Raw genomic sequence first — 16662 nt, forward strand, 5'->3', positions numbered from 1 at the left:
AAAAGGAAAAAAGAGAAACCCTGTAACAAATGTTCATAGGCAAAGAGAACAAATCGCCACACAGGCTCGTCCATTGCTGCTGCAGTTCTGGAATGCAAATAGGAATTATGGCCCCAAATTAAAATGGGCATAGCCTCTCAATTTGCGCTACTACTCTTAAGTAAGAGTACTGCAGCTGGGCAGTTTTGCTTGCTGGTGAGTCCCAATCTCAGCTTCCTCCGCTTCCTCCTCCTTTTGCTTCATAAAAAGAAGGGGTGTAGGCTTTAGGAGAGCGATAATACGCCCCACTAGAGCTAGGGAGGTATGATTGACAGTAGCTCCTACCCAGTCGTTCACTGCGGGGCGGGGCGGGGCGGGACTCTCAGGAAGACTCTCTGGCCTCTTTCCACAGGGTGTCCGGCAGGGGGCGCTGTGGGCGCCGAGGCAGACGCGTCAGCGCAAGCGCGCCGCTCTTGCGTGCGCAGAGGCCGGCGGGGCGTGGAGGGGGAGGCCGAGTCATATGACCGCTCTCTTGGCTTCCTGGCTCCGGCCGCTGCCGCCGCCTCTGCGCGTATTCCTGTCCCTGTCCCAGTCCCCGTCCGCGTCGCTTCCCGGAGCCCGCCGAGCCGTTGGTGTGAGGGGTCCGTGTCGCTCGCGTGGAAGCCGCCTGACCCCGCCATCATGCTGGCGCTCATCTCCCGGCTCCTGGACTGGTTCCGCTCACTCTTCTGGAAGGAGGAGATGGAGCTGACGCTGGTGGGGCTGCAGTATTCCGGCAAGACCACCTTCGTCAATGTCATAGCGGTGAGCGCCCCGTAAGGTCCCCCGGGGGGTGGGGTGGACACCAGCTCCCCTTCCTCTCCAGCTCTTCTTAGAGGCCCTTTCCTGGAGCCCCATCCCACCGGACCAGTAGAAACTGCGGGGTCCGTCTCCCCTCCCGTAGTAGGTGCTTCCTAAATGGGGATGGAAACGGTGAAATCTTCTCATTACATCTCCACGGGCCAGCCCCCACGTCCCTGGAATACTCGGCCTTTCTTTAATGCCGGAGGCTGTTGTTCTCCTAGGGCCTGTGGGAGTTCGGGGAGAGATGCTGGCAGCCGAGTTAAACAGCAATTAAGCACCCAATATGTGCTGTCTAGCCTCTAGCCGGTGTGCTAAGTAAGAGCTACCAAACTAGACTAAAGACCTGCCCTGCCCTGCCCTCCTTTCGGGGGGAGGTGGGGGTTGGGGTGGGGACTAAGGCGAACCTGGTTGTTTGAGCTAACAACTGTGAAACCAGAAGATAAAGACGAGGATGAATCGAGGTAGTCAACCCAGGGAAGTAGGCACTAGCATTAAGGGAGAGTTAGGGAAAGCCTTCCAGTAAAAAGGTATTTTGGCTGGAACTTGAAGGGAACTGGGGAGACCAGGAGTCAGCGATGAGGAGGTAGAGAGAATGCCAGTGAAAGCATTGGATCCGTCTGTGCACGAATTGATGGAACCTCATGGGTTTAAAGGTCTTGACTCTTGGAAATTATTGGTTAAGATGAGGGAGATAGCACAAATTCTGTGAAATTCTTATCTACAAAAATGTTTGTTGCAATGGAAGAGGGTGTGGGTCTGGGATTTTGCTCCTCTGGGGGAGGAGAGGGGGGAATGGAGGTGGAGCCTGCCCATTTATATCCTTGGTGTCATCCCGCAGGGTGCGGGTGGGTGTCTCCAGGAGTAGTCCTTGGGAGTGTTTATGAGGAGCCGTGATGTGTGTTCATAAATGATTCGATGTATGGAAGGAGAATACTTACTGGTGAAGTTTATGCTTGGTGGGGGAAAGCGAGAGTGGTCCTAGATGAGGGAAAAAGATGTGGGAATGAATGTTGTTTGTTATCCTTGTAGGGTTAGAAGTTAGGGCCATTGGATCCTTACTATGATCAGGTATTTGAGCTTTGGAAAGAACTTGAAAGAAACTGTAGTAGCCCTGCCACTTTTCAGCTGGCTTTAGAAATCTCCATTTGACAGAATACCAGCTGCTCAACTGGTTTGGCAACAAGAATGATTCAATAGTTCCTCTCCTATGTCGAAAAAGCTAGGTAACCTGTGACTCTTAATCATTCTCTTTAGCATATTACTGGGAGGAATAACACTTAGGAAATTGAAATTCAGTATCTAGCTGAAAATAAAGTACAGTCTTTCAGTATATGAAGGAAATTTCCTTAAAACCCAACAATAGGAATTCCTTTGAGGAAATTAGTTACTGTTGCCAAAGTAAAGCACTTTTAAAAAAGCTCATTTTATAGTGCTAAAAGTTCATTTCAAATTATCATTTTTATTGTACACATATGTATTTTAATGCCATTCAAACTAGTAAAGTTGAGTAAACATTTAGGTTACTTAGAAAAATAATAGTTCCACAGAGTTTAAATGTGCTGTTAAAAAAAGATGAAGCTTTCTGTCAGTCGAAAATAGATGAATCCTTTTTTGACCTTTCTGATCATCCTAAAACTTTTTTTTTGACTGTTGGAAATTGGAGTTTATTTTTAATTCTCCTTTTGAAAAGATTTATTAAACCTTTGCAAAAAGGCATATTCCTTATGATAGTCTTGTAGCAAAGAAATAGCTAACTTTTGGAAATCTATGACAGCTTGTTTCACGTCTCTGAAAACTTTCTTCAAATGCTGTTGATGTTCTGTATAGATATTTTATGTAAAAGCAGGACAGCTTTTGAAAAATACCCAGGGAATCACCCTTTTCAGTTCTCAGTTGACTTTTTTTAGCTGATTGGTTGTCATTTAATGGTATCCTTTACTTTTGCAGAAGTGTCTTTTTACGATATTTCTGAACCTCTTGAATGAAGTTGGAATTCTGCAAGAAAAATTAATCATTTGAATGCTGTCAGTATTATACCAGATAGTATTTGGATACTGATGATGTGCCATGTTATGAAATAAAATCTGGACTGTAACTTTAGTTCATACTATATATTTCCTTTTCCTTTAAGAAAGGAGACCTTTTATTTTGTAAGTTTTGGAAAATTTCATTTAGTTAATTTAGAATATTTTTCCATGGTTACAAGATTCATGTTCTTTCACTCCCCTCCCACAATCCCCTCCTTTAGCTAACCTGCAATTCTACTGTGTCATTGATCAAGACCTATCTCCATTTTATTGATATTTACACTAGGTTGATCATTTAGTCTACATCCCCAATCATATCCTCATTGACTCATGTGATCAAGGAGTTGTTTTTCCTTTGTGTTTCTATTCCCACAGTTGTTCTTCTGGATGTGGAAAGTGTTTTTTCTCATAGATCTTTCAGAATTGTCCTGGATCATTGCATTGCTGCTAGTAGAGAAGTCCATTACATTCCATTGTACCACAGTGTATCAGTCTCTGTGTACAATGTTCTCCTGGTTCTGCTCAAGAAAGGAGACTTTAAAATCTAATGTTAAATGTGAAATTTAACATGAAGAATTTTAGAAATTTTATTTCAAAGGGCAGTTTCTTATTAAAAAAGTTATGTAGCCTTTCAGACACTTAAAATTAACTTTAGGAGTTCCTTTTAGTTTGTTATGTGATTTTTAAAAAGTTTTACATTTTAGACATCAGACTTAAACCCAGATATTTGGACCATAATTATTATTAGTAAAAAATGAATGTTTAATTCATCAGTTCTATGTTAAATGCTCACTTCTCATAAGACTTAAATGATTTAAGTTGAAGCTAATTGTCATTTTGAAGTCATTAAATGTCTGAATCAGCTTTTTAAAAATCAAAATAATGTTTTAATTGGCAAACTTTTAAATAAGATTAAATAATTTATTGGTAAAGATGAAATATAACTTGTTACTAACTTTAAAGCAAGGCAATAATAAAGTTAGAGCAGGGCTTCTTAACTTTTTTTTTTTTGTTATGAACCCCTTTGGTAATATGGTATAGTCTTGGGATCCCTCCTCAGAATTATATTTTTAAATGCATAAAATAGAATATGAAGGCTTGCAGAAGAAAACTAATTACATTGAAATACATTTATTAAAAAAAAGTTAACAGACCCTAGCCTAAAAACCTCTGAATTAGAGGGAGTTTCTAAATTAGGAATTTAAAAACTTAAATTTTAACAAATGTTGCCTAGTCATTTTCCTACCTTTCTTTAAAATTTTTTTTTCATCTTCCTTCTAAACAGAATAAAATTTTTACTGATTTCTTAATTTTCTAATGAAGATATTAAGGAATGAAAGACTCCTAAATTCAAAGACAGTGCAAAGTTTTCTGTTTAAACACAGATATTGCACAATAAATCATGTGTTCTTTGCAACGTGATGTATATGATATATGTTGAGTAATCACCTTTTAATTGGAATCCTTGAATGTATTAGGAAGCTTACTGGACTTTACAAATTCCATATGAGGTATATTGTTTAATGTGAGAGCCTTCTGTGCCCTAGAAATTCTTTAATCTTTCATTACCTTTGTATCTTCCTTAGCACTTTGATAGTATTGATATTAAAAGGTAATCTTTGGGAAAGTTTCCTACTGAGATCTGAGGAGAGATTTAGTATTTCTGATTCTAGCTGACCTTGGAACTCTTTTTGAGTTGGTCTTCAAATGTTCTCTACCAATTGACTTTGACTCAGGTGACATGACATTTCTGTTTTGCTTTCTTGTAAAGAAACATACTGTGAGAAATATTAGGTAAATATAAGAACTTAGTTGGAGTGGTTTTTTTTATAAACTCTTACCTCCCATCTTAGAACAATACAGTATATTGGTTCCAAGTGTCAACCTAAGCCTAAATCGAGTGACTCTTTGGCACTGTAGTCAGTCTCCCAAATTGAAGGTGCCAAGTTCTATCCTCAGAAGGAGGGTATGATATACTGGGAGAGGCTTTTGGAGACTAGAAGAGTCACTAAGCTTGGGCTTAGCCCCCATCTGAAATGGATTGTGGATTCTCACAGAAACAGGCTCAAACCTGAGTCTTTCACCTCAGAGCTAAATAAAACTGGGGAATCACTAAATCTTTCTAGGCCACAAGTTTGGGGACTTATAGATTCCACCTTGACACAAGGTAGAAGAGCAATAAGGGCTGGGCAATGGGGGCTAAGAGGGTTACTTGCCTAGGATCACTGAAAGTGTCTGAGGCCACATTTGAACCCAGGACCTCCTCTTTCTAGGTGTGACTCTTAATCCACTGAGCCATATAGGTGACCCCTAGATTGTTTTCTAAATACCCATTTGCTGTTCAGTTGTGGCTGGTTCTTCAGTGGTTTCATTTGGGGTTTCCTTGGCAAAGATACTGGAGTGGTTTGCCATTTCCTTCTCCAACTTATTTTACAGATGAAGAAAGAGAAAAAAAGCAAAGTGACTTGCCCAGGGCCACACAGCTAGTAAGTGTCTGAGATCATATTTGAATTTTGATCTTCCTGACTCCAGGCCCAGGTGCTTTATCCACTGCATCACCTACCTGCCCTCTAAACCCTTAAGTACTGCTTATTAGAATCTCTAGCATGTCAAATCTAGACATTTCATATCTTTTGGTAAAACTAATGAGAATTTAGAGAGGTCATTTTAAAAGAAAGATTATGGAAGTATATAGGTAGTTGGATGTCTGAAGAAAATAGAGAATACTATGGATAGAAACTTGCTGAATATAATTGGGTTTCTCTGTTATATTTATATTCTTAAAGCAGCAATTAACTATAGATTTAATAGCTTGCTCTATTTTTTCATCAAAAAAAGTGATAAAAGCAATTTTAAAAAGTAAAATTAGTTTTAAATGACATGCACAAATCTAGAGATTACCAGAGAGTGGTCTGTTGACAGGAGTGTACTACTTATAATACAGTTGACTTTTCATAGAAGTTCAGGATATTTTACTTCTGGGTGTCCTGGGGTCTGCTATTCGGCTTTAGGATTAGATGGTTTAGTTAGTAACTGGAAATATCTAGCTATATGTTCTCTTCTTCCTTGGAAATGTCATAGCAATTAGGAGAATCTATGCAGTGCTGGAAGAGACCTTAGAGATTATCTAGTACAGGGATTCTTAACCATTGGTTTTTCAGTATTTTGATAACTGTTTCAAAGTAATTGATTTCCTCTGAATTCTGTGGAAGAGAGAAAGTGGGAAAGCATGCAACAAGACAGGAGTAGCTGAAACTGATGACCTGCCATTCAAACGAGAGTGTTCTTTTTGGATGTTTCTGGGAGAAGCAGTTGAAGAAAGGAACAGACCAACGGAAGGGTTATGTCTTTACCCTTGAAGACAGAAAGGGAAGGTTGTCTTTTGGCTGGGAAGACAGAAGGAAGAATGACATAGTCCAGCTCTTGATCTCTCTGATTTGCTCTGTTGTGATAGTAACTGAATTTCCAGACCTATCAGCCATTTCGCTCAATTGAACTATATTTCACCATCCTCCAACCTAAGACTCATTGTAGTATTAGGGAAACCCCCAACCCTCTTACCTTCATTTCTTATCCTTTCCTGTCTTCTCCAAATAAACCCCTTACTTAAGATAAAGAAGAGAAAAAGTATTTCATTTGAGACATCACAAACTCACCCTGAGTTGATTTAGAGAAACTAGAAGAAGAATCAACAAGAAGAGGGAAGAAGGAAGGGGGAGGGGTGAAGAAGGGAGGCTGAAGGGAGAGAATAAGGGAGGAAGAAAGTAGATCAGCCTGATCTGGTAGTTATCAATTACCAATCAGAATAGTCCCTCATTACAATTCCCTTGTATTTTTTATTTATTGTTTTTAAAGACATTTTTGAGAAGGCTTCACCAGATTTGTAAAGGGGAATGTGACACAAGAAAGGTTAAGAAGGCTTGGCCTAGTACAACTTCCTTGATTATTATACTGTTGGGCACCTTTAGGTCTGGACAGGGGAAATGATTGACGCATCCTGAGCTGCAGTGCCAGGCTTTTGACTCTGGGTTCTAATCTAGCCTCTATCATACTGCCTCTCAACACTTATATACCCTTTTATTTCACATTATAGTCATTTTTATTCATATGACCATTTTCATTGTAGAGTTGAAGCTCCTTACAGACAAGGACCATGTCATTTATTTTTGACCTTCCTTCAGCATTATAGGAAATAGTGCACTGGTCTTTAAAAATAAAAGAACTAACAAAACCAAACCATATCTTCTGTCTTAGAATTAATACTGTGTATTGGTTCTAAGGCAGAAGAGCCAGAAGGGCTAGGCAGTGGAGGTTAAGTGACTTGCCCAGGATCACACAGCTAGGAAGTCTCTAAAACCATATTTGAACCCAGGACTTTCCTATCTCTGAACCTGCCTCTCAGTCCACAGAGAACATACTAGTTTTGTATTGGGGTTTATCTCTATGTCCTAATTGCTGAATGTGCTAGGAATACAGTAGCTAGAATGAAATACCCCCTCTCCCCTCACTTTTATTCATCTACTGGCATATCTTTTGGATTGGCATGTTTTCTAGCCTATCAGTGAAATCAAAGTCTGAATTTAAAAAAAATTGCTTTTATAGCACTTAAAATCACTATATTTCTAATATAGGGGATTTCACTGTTATTCCTTGTAAGTTGTCCAAAGTCACATTAAGTGGATGATCCACTGAAAATCAATAAAAAATGCATGGCTTCTATAGATAATAAAATTGATATTTGGGAAATTTGGCTATTTAGGCAATTGTCTGAGCAGATTTTGCTGTTATAAAGTTAGACTAAATTTGCCATTGTGCAAATTTTGGGTAAAACTTGTTTACTTTTCTGGCAGAAAGCCCAATAGCAGAGCAGTGACTATTTTTGAATTTATTGAGAATATCACTTTTGTGTTACATTGGTTCTTCTAAATTTTATGACTAATAAGACTAGGATTATAAAATGGAACATTTTTCTTTTCAAATTTCTTTGTTAAGCTGGCAGGCAATTTGTATAAATATAACTTACTCTTTCTGGTTGTTGTACTATATTAGCATTAGTTGGTTTTAAAGTTATTAGTGGAATAGACATCCTTCAGAACTGAAATGCAGCCCCTACCTGATAGTCATATAGTTTGGTGGAGTCTGGAGCATCACACTGACAGGTTTGGGGATCTACAATAAGAGCATCTATAGTTTTTGATGAATTCCAAGTAATTTCATAAAAAACATTATTTCTGAAAATATTTGGAATTGCTAATGCTTTTATTTACTTTCTTTGAGTGATGACCATATAATTGGGAATCCTACAATATAATAATTTCTGAAGGATTAAAATATGGATCCATAAGGGGCATTGGAGAGAGTCCTGGTGGATAGTAAACAAGCTGTATAATATTACCATTGAAGAATTGCCCATAAAAAAGATTGTCAAAAGATATTTGAGAGCTGTACAACCTGAAAAGGAGGGAGTCATCATGTATGGAGAGTGAAATTTAACAGATGAACAACCTGTGTGTTCCATTAGTATCCCCACAAAATATAGAGATCTAGAGAAAGTTCACCCAGCATGTTGGGCAGATCAGCCAGGGAGGATTTAACAAAGAGCATGAACAGGATGAGAAGCCATGGATGGGTTGCAGTCTGTACTGATGGAGAAAGTTATCCCCATCAGTATGATAATGGAATATTAAAGCATTAGTTATGTTTAATTTGTGCTAGATTATTACTTGCATTTGAACTCTACAAATAAATTAATATATTGAAACTGGAAATATAGTAAGTAAAATGTTTCTATTCTGGGTTAAGAGGAAAAATATGCATTTGTATACAAAACCATTTAGATTTAAACTAGACACTTAGACTTAGATTAGATTCTGCTTTCCAATGTGTATTTGAACCTGCACTAAAATCTTGTTTTGGGTTAAATTTTTTTGGTTTAAGTGTTAGTTTTTTAAAGTGATAACACAAGCACTTCATTTTGTTATGCTCTTAAGCTTACACTGTTTCTTAAATTAGATATTGGCTCTTGTGTTTTGGATCTGATTTCAGCATTTGACCTGCCTTTTTCAACAAGATGATATTCCCTTTGATGTCCTGCAATGAATAGTTCTTTTTGTTTTGTTTTTGATTTAAAAATCAGTTTTTGTATTCCTTTTACAGTAATCCTGTTTTCCTGTCATCCTTCCTTTCTTAAAAAACTTCTGGTGAAAGAGGCTCAGATGCTAGATCTCTTTGCATTTGAAAAATCTTCTCTACAATGAAGGGATGAAAAATGTCCTTTAATACTGAGGAGCCTGCATTGCCATAACCTCATTTCTGTAGCATTATGAGATGATTGGCAAAGATGGTACTAGCTAGCTCTAACTGGAGTCTTTTTTTCCCAGCTAAAATAGAAGTGCTTTAAGGATGTGTAAGAATTTTTATCTTGGGCCTCACTGTTTTAGAATGTAAAGATTCTTGAATGGCTATATTTGGAAAATGTCAAACAATAATGAGATTTGTTCAAGCTGATTAGTCTTGAAAGTTTAGGTATTTTTAAATGCATCTACCTTTTAGGTCTATGAATTGGATTATTTTGGTTTATTTTTAATTAGGAAATTTCTGAATATGTATACATAACACTGGGTAATTTGTAAAAGATAGACAAATTACATGCCAAGGTGTGGTAGTAATTTGTGTGAGGCACATAATTATATGTTGAATTTGATTACCTTAGAGAATCAAATAAGAATTGCTATAGCTATTATTGGAAGATTGGTTATTCCAGTAAGAACTTGTTTTAGTGAATATTTTCTCTGAATTGAAGTAGTGAAACAAAAAGTTCTCATTCTTATCGTTAACTGGTTATAAGAATTTGGGGAAAATAATGTAAACTCCAACTTTTAAGCTTCAGTTATTTTTTTAAACCCCTCCCTCTGTTTTAGTAATATCTAAGATTGAAGGGCAAGGGCTAAGCAAATGAGGTTCAGATGACTTGCCAGGGTCACACATCTAGGCAATCTCTGAGGCCAAATCTGCATCCAGGTCCTTCTGACTCCAGGCTTGGTTCTCTATCTACTGTAACACCTAACTGCTCCAATGTCATTTGTAAATAACTGATAATGCAAGTTAATTAAGACTTTGTTAATAACTCCAATTGGGGTACTTATACTATTTTAGCGTGATTGGGAAGAAGTAGCAAAATCTTTATTTACCAGTAAAATCATCGCACCATCACACTATTAATACTGTGTGTGAGTCCAAGTCTCTGGGCCACAAAATCAGTATTTCTTTCAAAGGGAAAGCTAAGATGAAGTAGAATTTAGATGTTTCATACTTAACAAACATTTTTGTGCCAAGAGTATAATGCTCAAGTTCAAGTATTTTAGAGGATACTCTGAAGGAAGAGGAAAGAATTTGGAAGTGCTCAGCTGAACCTGTAGAATTCAGATTCTTCAGAGAACTGTCTTTTTTTGTTTGTTTACAATATAACTTTTGAGGGGCAGCTGGGTAGCTCAATGGATTGAGAGCCAGGCCTAGAGATGGGAGGTCCGGGGTTTAAATCTGGACTCAGATACTTCCCAGCTGTGTGACCCTGGGCAAATCACTTAAACCCCATTGCCTAGCCCTTACCACTTTTTTGCCTTGGAACCAATACAGTATTGATTCCAAGATGGAAGGTAAGGACTAAAACAAAAGAAAAGCAAAACCAAAAAAAAACCAGTATAACTTTTGATAAGAAAATAATGTTGAGCTTTTAGTGGAAAACTTCTCCTCAAAACAGCTATTTCACTGAATATTGAATAGATCTCAATAATTCTTGTAGTATCCCTCATAATCTTTGTGCTAAGGCCTTATTCTGTCCCAGCATCCCATATAGGTGAGCTTGATTAATTGAAGGGTTCCTGTTAGAGCAGATGATCCGGCTGCATTGAGACCCAGAGTTTGTTGTCCAGCCTGACCAGGGTGATGGGGTATTTTCAGCAAGAACAATTCATGAAGACAGTTTACTAATTGTATGAAGATGATGAGATTTTCATTAATGGAAGGCATTAACTACAGAAATGAAGTCATATATTCTTAAAGCTTTGAAGCTACTTAATAGCTATGTGATCATAGGAAAGTCACCTAAGCACTCAGTTCTTCATCTGTAAAATAATACCTGTGATACAAATGTCAAAGGATAATTTATGACTCAATTAAGATACATACACATATATAAATTGCTTTGCAAATCTTAAATCACGGTATAAATGTTTTTAAACTACTGATCAAGGCCATTTCCAACCAACCATATGAAAATTGTCAGGCTGAAAGTTGTGAGACACTTTAGGAGACAACAAATATTTTATATTTTTAAACATTCAAAGATTCTACCCCTTGCCTAAAACTCCCTAGTTAGTAGGGGAAAAAAAAATTAAAATGTATGTAAATTGGATACATACAGGACAGCATGAGTGCTTGTTATCTATCCCCCTATCTGGCCTATTCTTCCTTGGAATTTTTAAGTTTTGAATTAAGACTTGTGATTACTGAGCCCTTTTTTTCAGTTAAAGCAAATTTTGAGGTGTGCCTGCACAAATTGATAGCATTCAGAGCCTCTTAAAATGGATATACATTAGGAAAGAAATCAGGAGAAATGAATGAGACACCTAGCATTTCTATATAACCCTACATAACCCGTTAGGGTTTGCAGAGAGCTTTTCAAATATAATTTTACCTGATTCTCACATACAACCCTAGGAGGTCAGTGTTATCTCCATTTTATAGGTGGGAAAACCAAAGTAGATGGGTGAAGTATCTTGGCCAGGGTTGCATGGCTTATAAATGCTTGTCTGTAGTCATATTTGAATTCTCTGTCGTCCTGTCTCTCCCCAGTCTTACCTGTTTGTCCCTGTGAGACCAATTTCTATCTGTAGTTCTTCCTCATAATTTAATAGCATGACATACTGATCCTCAAAAGTAGGTCAGTGGGTTTTGTTCTTCATCCAGTGGCTTAAAAAAAAAGTTCATGGTATGTGAGTTATTGACTTAAGATGTGTTAACCTGATGGGCCTAATGGTCACAAGTTTTGTGTCCGAGTAGAGGAAATGATTTACTTTAGCTGTTTAGAGTTCCAGAGTAAAATAAAATGTTTTGGAAGTCTGCAGAGGAATAGGTGTTAGTCAGCCAACCTGTGTTAGTAGGTTTCGGCCACAGCAGGCTCTGAAACTGATAGCCCTCTTGTGTATCATCCTGTGCTGAGACTCCTCATTATTAGGCACATGGTGGGCTCCTGATGACAAACTAGGCTACTGGAACTACTACTCTAAATGTTGAGTGACTCGGTGTCTTCCTATGGGGAGTTTTAAAATTTCCCATGGGAGACCTGGTTGGAAAAATAGAACAGTTTTTGAGACATCTTTTGTATAAGACCCTTCCTTCAAAGAGGCAGAACCTAGGAGAAACTTGTCATTTGAGGGACGTGAGTAATCTCTGGACATTGAGTTCTAGGTACTCTACTCCCTTTCTCAGTGGAGGGAATATATTCTTGTCTGATCAGATTGTTTGATAATTAATGACTGAGCCACATTTGTCTGTGGCCAAAAATGAAGACTGACTGAAGAGATCATTCATTTAAATTATATTCCTCAAGGATGAAAATTTAATTTATAATACACTGATTAATCAATAGAAAAAGAGAGAAAGTAAGAAAGGAATGAGAATGAATAAATCAGTCAGTTGGTTTTATCACTCACCCAAGATCTCTCTAGGTAAGGCTTCTCATGCCAACCTCAGGCTCCACCTTCAAGAGAGCCTCCTTTCAAGAAATGTTCCAGAGAATTCTCCTCCTGACTCCTGAGTTCTCCTTCCACAGCCTCCTTCGAGACCTCTCCAGGAGCTTTCCCCCCTAGGACCTCAGACCCCGCTATCTTTAAGGAAACCATCTAAGTTCCCTCCCCTCAGTTCTCACATCTACCAATCACTGTCGATGTCTCCCCTGTGCCAATGGTGGCTCTAGTTTAACCCAGGACTGCCCAGAGGTCTGTGGCTTTGCACATGTCTGTTGAAGGTCATATTCTCAAATAATTAAATCTTGATCTTTGCTACAGCCCTTCCTAAACCCTGTTACTCTAAGTAGGGTGAAGATTGTATTTTCCAAGACCTGGTTCTGTCATTCCAAGTATCTCCATTGTATCAATTCTAAAATCAATCATGACTCAAAGAACTTCCTGTTCTATGCTTAAGCATAGGTCAAAGCCCTTTCCATTGTTTAACAAAAGGTTTCTGTCCTAAAGTAGTCTTAAGTAGGGAGGAGAAGGATTCTCCCATGCCAAGGAGTTTCACATTCCAATAGAGTTCTTATTATCAGTAGGAAATTTTTCAAGTATGAAATTTCCCAATGGGGAAATTTATAACATTCATAAATCTAAGAAATTTTAAGTTTTACAATCCCCCCTGATGATCATGGGAGACCAGTCTCCCCATTGATCAAACAACATAATCAATTTTGTAATTCTGAATTCAATTCTAACTATAGATATACACAATATTCAATTTTTAAAAGAGAATTAGAATAGTGAGAGAGGAAATAGAAAAGAAAAGAAAGCAAAACCAATGTTTTGCTAGGCGCATTGACAGAAAGCCAAATTAGGGGCAGTCCCTTTTGGCATAAATGTGTACAATTACAATAAATGTTCAATCAAAAGTTCAGTCCAATCAATCATATCCAAAGTTCATTCTTGATCTTCTTGATGAAGTGTAGGTTTTCGGCATCTTTCTGCAACAGTTCATTCTCTGGATATAAAAGTTTCAAGCTTCTTTCTTGAAGATCTTTTCTCGAACAGGAATCTGGGTAGCTCAGTGGATTGAGATCCAGACCCAGAGATGGGAGGTCCTGGGTTCAAATATAGTTTCAGAGACTTCCTAGCTGTGTGACCCTGGGCAAGTCACTTGACCCTTATTGCCTAGCCCTTACCACTCTTCTGTCTTAGAACCAAATCACGGTATTGATTCTAAGACGGAATGTAAAGGATTTAAAAAAACACTATATAAATTCTGGTTACTTTTTTTTATTATTATTATTAGCTATATCTAGCATTCTAGGAATAGCATAGCTAGGAAATATCTGAGGTTAGATTCGAACCCTGGACCTCATGTCACTAAGACTGGTTCTCAATCCACCAAGCCACCTAGCTCTGCTTTTGTTTGTGTGTGTGTGTGTGTGTGTGTGTGTGTGTGTGTGTGTGTGTGGTTGGTTGGTTGGTTGGTTTTAAGGTTTGCAAAGAAGTTTAAAATTATTTCATTTTATCCTCAACAATTATGGCAACTAGGTGTTATTATTGTCCCCAAGCTAGTATGTCTGGGGTCAAATTTGAACTCAGGTCTTTCTGACTAGTGCCCTATCCATTGTGCCACCTAGCAGCCTCCACTACCTAAATACTTCAAATGGTTCATTTGTTTGCAGGCTAGCTAGATTTTTATTAGAAATAATTACATCTGTTATGAAACATGACTAACTTGGTTTGAATGCCATCTTTCCACAGAAGACTATTTTGACACTTGTATATTTTAAACTGAAAACTTTTTAATGCTTATGATGCTTGAGCTTTTTAGGTCTTTATATTTTGATATCCTAGACTCCTTATTTTCCTTCTACTTAGATTATAACATCGTTTTACCATTTGAGTTTAGTTAACTGGAAAGATTGTTGCATGATCCACAGACCTTTTCACACCTGGTTTGTTTATGGTGGGCAGCTTAATTGCTCTGGCTCTTGTAGAGGCTGATGCTCTCTTTCAATCCTTTGTGCATCCTAATCCTTGTTGCTCAAAAAGAGCTAGTTTGTGCAGTAACAGTTACTTTCAGTTTAACCCCCTTTTAACTATACCCTTATTGACTGTGGCAGTGTTGACAACATTTCTTGTTTCCTAAACTGTTCACATGTGACATTAGGGCTGAGTTAAAATGACTGCCTTAGTTTTGGTGGCCTGATTGCCTTAGTTTTGGTGGCCTGATTTTATTGTAGGATCGTGGAGGTGACAGTTTGATTTGCTTGGGGTCTTAGAGGTCACATAACCACTGAGAACAGGGACCTTGATTTTAAGTAGCCACCTCCAAAGGAGCAGTGCAGGAGATGTATTTGCACATTTTAGTTTTTACCATTTGATACATTGAATTCATAAATATGATAATTACCTAGTTCACAAATTGGATGTAATGGGGTAGCTAGGTGGTTTATTTAAGTGGACAGAGAGCAGGTCCTGGATATGAGAGGACACAGGTTCAGGTCTGGCCTCAGACACTTTCTAGCTATGTGACCCCAGGCAGTTCACTTAACCCCAATTACCTAGCCCTTACTGCTTTTCTGCCATGGAACTGATACTATCAATTCTAAGACAGACTGTTAAAGGATTTAAAAAAAAGAAATAAATTGGATGTAACTGTCTGTGGACTATATATCCTTTATATATCTTTAACTTGCCTGTCTAGAATTTCATTTTGCTTTTAGTGGCATCTATATACAAGTCTTTTAAAAGTTGTACCAATTGTTAAAAATCCACCTTCCTACTTTAACTTTCAAAGTTTTCTCACTAGTAAATTCTCACATTTATTGCAGTGTATATGTAGGGGGTGGGGATGGGTTTGGGAAATGTGGATGTGTTTGTTTATATTCATAGCCAAATATTGCTAAGCAGTTTATAACTGGGTAGGACAGCTGCTGATTTGTTCTGAGATTTTTTCAGGGATTCACATTGGAATGCAGTATTGAGCTATTGCGAACTCTTGATCCTCACAGAACTGTGACTCTTTATTTAATAACATGGTATGGTGTCTCTTCATTATGTAGATAGGAATAGGAACCTCTAGGACTTTTCATTTCATTGATTATAGTGAACCCTTCAGATCAGGAAACTTCTGTTACCAATTTAGATCACTATCTCCTCTGTAACTTTGAGCCTTAGAAGAGAATTTGCTTCTTTGCAAGATCCTCTGAACTCCCAGAGTTAAGTGATTTGCCCACAGTTACGTAGCCAGTATGTGTTAAAGGTGGAATTTGAACCCAGACCTTCCTGGTTCTGTGACCTGCTCTCTACCTACTATGCCTGACCCTCATTCTTTAGACATAATGCTGTAGAACCTAGCTAAGGATGAAAGAGGCATTCTAGATGTTTCATAAATTGTACTGAATTCTCCCCCCCCCCCCTTTTAAACCTTATTTTATTTGGTCATTTTCAAACATTATTCATTGGAAAAAAAATAGATCTCCCCCCCCCCCCCCCCCATAGCCGATGCGCGTTTCCACTGGGTATCACATATGTCCTTGATTTGAGCCCATTTCCATGTTGTTGGTATTTGCATTAGGGTGTTCATTTAGAGTCTCTCCTCAATCATGTCCCCTCAACCCCTGTAGTCAAGCAGTTGGTTTTCCTCAGTGTTCTTACTCCCATACTTTGTCCTCTGCTTGTGGATAGTGTTTTTTCTCCAAGATCCCTGCAGATTGTTCAGGGACACTAATGGAGAAGTCCATTACATTCGATTGAACCACAGTGTATCAGTCTCTGTGTACAATGTTTTCCTGGTTCTGCTCCTTTCACTCTGCATCACTTCCTGGAGGTTGTTCCAGTCTCCATGGAATTCCTCCACTTTATTATTCCTTTGAGCACAATAGTATTCCATCACCAACATATATCACAATTTGTTCAGCCATTCATTCCTCAATTGAAGGGCATCCCCTCATTTTCCAATTTTTGGCCACCACAAAGAGCGCAGCTATGAATATTCTTGTACAAGTCTTTTTACTTATTGTCTCTTTGGGGTACAAACCCAGCAGTGCTATGGCTGGATCAAAGGGCAG

At 38.2% G+C, this 16662-nt stretch overlaps 1 protein-coding gene across 1 annotated transcript in view; it reads left to right on the forward strand.

The window, feature by feature from the left end:
* Nucleotides 1-396: 396 nt before the first annotated feature.
* Nucleotides 397-16662, forward strand: part of ARL8B (ADP ribosylation factor like GTPase 8B) — a 61557-nt gene continuing 45291 nt past the window's right edge. The window contains exon 1 of the mRNA XM_056804567.1: nt 397-783. Within this exon, the coding sequence (XP_056660545.1) occupies nt 661-783 (123 nt within the window). The 5' untranslated portion in view covers nt 397-660. The remainder of the gene's footprint in view (nt 784-16662) is intronic.

The sequence above is a fragment of the Monodelphis domestica genome, chromosome 7 (genome assembly GCF_027887165.1).
Source record: "Monodelphis domestica isolate mMonDom1 chromosome 7, mMonDom1.pri, whole genome shotgun sequence".
Taxonomy (NCBI): domain Eukaryota; kingdom Metazoa; phylum Chordata; class Mammalia; order Didelphimorphia; family Didelphidae; genus Monodelphis; species Monodelphis domestica.